Source organism: Corapipo altera, unplaced genomic scaffold, assembly GCF_003945725.1.
Source record: "Corapipo altera isolate COAL_440 unplaced genomic scaffold, ASM394572v1 59733, whole genome shotgun sequence".
NCBI classification, from domain to species: domain Eukaryota; kingdom Metazoa; phylum Chordata; class Aves; order Passeriformes; family Pipridae; genus Corapipo; species Corapipo altera.
The window spans coordinates 1,752-5,675 of NW_020886666.1; the positions used below are offsets into that span (position 1 = coordinate 1,752).

Consider the following 3,924-nt stretch of genomic DNA (forward strand, 5'->3'; position numbering starts at 1 on the left):
TCTGTGACCAAAATCCATTCCCAAATCCCCAAACCCATCCCATGATTCCATGACTAAAATCCATTCCCAAATCCCCAAACCCATCCCATGATTCCCTGACCAAAATCCACTCCCAAATCCCCAAACTCATCCCATGATTCCATGACTAAAACCCACTCCCAAATCCCCAATCCCATCCCCTAATTCCCTGACCAAAATCCATTCCCAAATCCCAAAACCCATCCCATGATTTTATGACTAAAACCCATTCCCAAAGAGCACGTCTTTGAGGGACAACCCCAATTTGGGGACATCCCATCCAGCACCACTTACCCCGCGTGAGCTCCGCGTTGCCCTCCGGCCACCAGGAGCAGGTGACACCCATCCTATGGAGCCGGGAATGTCCTGGGGCTGCTCCAGGTACGAGGGCTCTGCAAGGACATGGAGACACCTCCCAGTGCTCCTGGTGGAGGTTGGGGACACTTGGAATGGCGCCACGTGCCCTGGCAGAGCTTGGGGACGCTCTGGGATGACACTGGATGGGGACACTGGATGGGGGGGACACGCCAGGGCTTTGGATCCGTGTCCTGGATCCCCACACCTCCCACAGCGTGGTCACCTCGCACGCAGCTCATCTCCATCCTGTCCAGCTCCTCCTGCAGCAGCTCCAGGTCGCATTCCCTGCGTGGGAAGAAGGAAAATCGGCTCCTGTGTCACCACCACGATGGTCCGTGAGCAGCTCTCCAGCCTCTCCACTCCCTTCTCCAAGCAGGAACAGGGCAGGGAGCTGGGATGAGTTGCCTCAAATCTGTAGAGAAGCCACCAAGATGTTCATCAAGGTGGACAATCGAGGTGTGTCCTGTCCCTTCCCGGGAACCTCTGCCAGGAGGCTCCAGAATGGGGCATCCAGGATGAGACACCAGGGATGGAACATCCAGGATGGGACATCCAGGATGAGACACCAGGGATGGAACATCCAGGATGGGACATCCAGGATGGGACATCCAGGATGAGACACCCAGGATGAGACACCCAGGATGGGACATCCAGGATGAGACACCCAAGCAGAAACAGGTGCCCAAAATCCATAGGAAAGCCACTCGGATGTGTCCTGTCCCTTCGAGGGGACTTCCAGGATGGGACTTCCAGGATGGGACTTCCAGGATGGGATACCAAGGATGGGACATCTGAGCAGAAACAGGGCAGGGAGTTGGGATGAGGTGCCCCAAATCCATAGGAAGGCCACTGGGATGTGTCCTGTCCCTTCCTGGGAACCTTTGCCAAGTGGTTCCATGATGGGACATCCAGAATGGAACACCAAGGATGGGATTTCTGAGCAGAAATAGGGTAGGGAGCTCAGGTGAGGTGCTCAAAATCCATGGGAAAACCACTTGGATGTGTCCTGTCCCTTCCCAGGAACCTCTTCCCAGGTGGCTCCAGGATGGGACTTCCAGGATGGGATACCAAGGATGGGACATCTGACCAGAAACAGGGCAGGGAGCTGGGATGAGGTGCCCCAAATCCATAGGAAGGCCACCGGGATGTGTCCTGTCCCTTCCTGGGAACCTTTGCCAGGTGGCTCCACGATGGGACATCCAGGATGGAACACCAAGGATGGGACATCCAGGATGGGATGCCCAGGATGGGATGCCCAGGACAGGTCCCACCAGCTCCCAAGGGTGCCCATGCCCACCCCCTCAACCCTCTCCTACCTCTCTGGGGTGGAGGTGAGACGGTGAGGGGGTTTTTCCTGGGAAACCACCGGCCGGATCCCTCTGGATGCCACCAGCCGCTGTCCTGCAGGACAACAGGAGGGTGGGAGAGGGCAGAGCACGCCCAGGGTGCTGTGTCCCCATCCAGGTGTCCCCACATCTGTCCCCACCTGCCACAGCAAGGACCAGGAGAGCGGAGAGCTCCGGGATTCCGAGGGTGCTGGAAGCCAGGAAAAGGAGGAGAAGGAGGAGGATCACCCAGAGCAGCGCCAGCACCAGGAGAAGAACCAGCAGCGCCGAGTAGGAGCCGGGTGGGATGAAGGTGGAGGTGGCACTTGGGCTCTGACCTGTGGGATGGGGTGGAAAAACCTGGAATTGGCACCCACCGGCTCCCATCCGCGCTCCAGCCCCTATTCCCGCTCACCATCCGGGTTGGGAACGGCCTTGAGGAGCTCCAGGTGGTTTTCCAGCCGGCTCCGTGCGTCCTCCAAGGCCTCCAGCGTCAGCTCCAGGCTCTGGTTGAGCCTCTGCAGCTTCTCCATCACCTCCTGAAGGACCAGGGCACTCTCTGTGGGTGGGAAAGATGGATACGGAGGTGGGATGAGCCCGGGAAAGTGAAAAAAGCCGGGAATGGGGTTTGCTGTGTTCCCACCTCGTCGGGGATAAACATCCCGAGGTCTTTCCTGCTCCTGAGGGAGGTGGGATGGGAAAACCTGGGGTCCTTCCCGGAGCTCTGTGGCCCCCTGGCTGCTCCCATTCCCTGTGGAGGAGGGATAAGAGGTTGGATCAACCCCAAGGTGAGACAGGGGGATTCTCAGCATCCTTGGATCAATCCCAAAGTGGGATGGGGGAATTCTCAGCATCCCTGGATCAATCTCAAAGCCAGGGGGATGTCTCAGCATCCTTAGATCAACCCCAAGGTGGGATATGGGGATGTCTCAGCATCCTTGGATCAACCCCAAAGTGGGTCAGGGGGATGTCTCAGCATGTCTGGATTAATCCCAAAGTGGGATATGGGGAATTCTCAGCATCCTTGGATCAACCCCAAGGTGGGATATGGGGATGTCTCAGCATCCTTGGATCAATCCCAAAGTGGGACAGGGGGATTCTCAACATCCTCGGATCAATCCCAAACCCAGGGGGATTCTCAGCATCCTTGGATCAACCCCAGGTGGCACAGGGGATGTCTCAGCATCCTTGGATCAACCCCAAGGTGGGATACGGGGATTCTCAACAACTTTGGATCAATCCCAAAGTGGGACAGGGGGATTCTCAACATCCTTGGATCAATCCCAAAGTGGCACAGGGGATGTCTCAGCATTCTTAGATCAACCCCAAGGTGGGATATGGGGATTCTCAACATCCTTGGATCAATCCCAAGGTGGGATATGGGGATTCTCAGCATCCTTGGATCAATTCCAAGGTGCGACACAGGGATTCTTGACATCCTTGGATCGATCCCAAGGTGGGATATGGGGAATTCTCAGCACCCTTGGATCAATCCCAAGGTGGGACAGGGGGATTCTCAGCACCCTTGGATCAATCCCAAGGTGGGGGATGTCTCAGCATTCCAGAGCCGGCTCGTACCCATCCGGTGGGCGACGTCCTCCAGGAGCTGGACCACGGGGGTCTCATTCAGTGCCAGCCTCATCCAGGTCTCCCACAGCTCGTCCTGTGGGAAATATTCGGGAGGTTGGTGATGGGGGGGTGACACAAATCCACCCCTCGTCCCCTATGGAGGTGCCCACAGACATCCCAAAACAAGCCCTCAGCCCTCCGGGGTGCTCCCAGTGCAGGGTGGGGGCCCAGAGAGGGGGGAATTTGGGGTGAAAGGGATGAAAAAGGAGTGTGAGAACCCCCCCAGAACTTGACCTTCATGTCCCAAAAACCACCCCCACACTGAGAAAGGCGGTGCCCTAAATTTGGGGGATCCCCATAGTCCCAGGGATGCCCAAGGGGGTGTTATAAGGAGAAGAGGGTGGGAAACACCCCCCAAAATCTATGGACAAATTTGGGGATCCCCCCACCCCAAATCTGGGGGACCAATCCCACTGAGGGGACCATCCCATAGTCCCAGGGGTGCCCATGAGGGTCTTGTGGGGAGAAGAGGGCGGGAAACACCCCCCAAGCCAACGGACAAACTGTGGGACCCTCCCCAAATTTGGGGGACCCCCCATAGTCCCAGGGGTGCCCATGGGGGTCCAATGGGAAGAAGAGGGTGGGAAACCCCCCG

The 3,924-nt window shown here is 57.5% G+C and overlaps 1 protein-coding gene across 2 annotated transcripts; it reads right to left on the minus strand.

The window, feature by feature from the left end:
• Positions 1-223: 223 nt before the first annotated feature.
• LOC113941293 lies at positions 224-3,359 on the minus strand. 2 transcript variants are annotated; one of them, XM_027632456.1, is made up of 7 exons: positions 3,279-3,359; positions 2,344-2,451; positions 2,116-2,259; positions 1,862-2,038; positions 1,692-1,776; positions 599-660; positions 224-410 (listed from the first exon to the last, which is right to left on the minus strand). In XM_027632456.1, the coding sequence occupies exons 1-7, from the start codon at positions 3,340-3,342 to the stop codon at positions 238-240; spliced, it is 813 nt and encodes a 270-aa protein (XP_027488257.1). In that variant the 5' UTR covers positions 3,343-3,359; the 3' UTR covers positions 224-237. The 2 variants fall into 2 exon arrangements, with proteins under 2 accessions (XP_027488257.1, XP_027488256.1); XM_027632455.1 differs by having other exon boundaries at positions 581-660.
• Positions 3,360-3,924: the final 565 nt, after the last annotated feature.

What these genes read in the sequence shown, in the direction of transcription:
- LOC113941293 (XM_027632455.1), bottom strand. Translation starts at nt 3,342, where the DNA reads ATGAGGCTGGCACTGAATGAGACCCCCGTGGTCCAGCTCCTGGAGGAC. An exon ending in GGACGTCGCCCACCGGATGG is followed by an intron (nt 2,452 to 3,278) that starts GTACGAGCCGGC and finishes CCTCCTCCACAG; the next exon opens with GGAATGGGAGCAGCCAGGGG. An exon ending in CCTGGTCCTTGCTGTGGCAG is followed by an intron (nt 1,777 to 1,861) that starts GTGGGGACAGAT and finishes GTTGTCCTGCAG; the next exon opens with GACAGCGGCTGGTGGCATCC.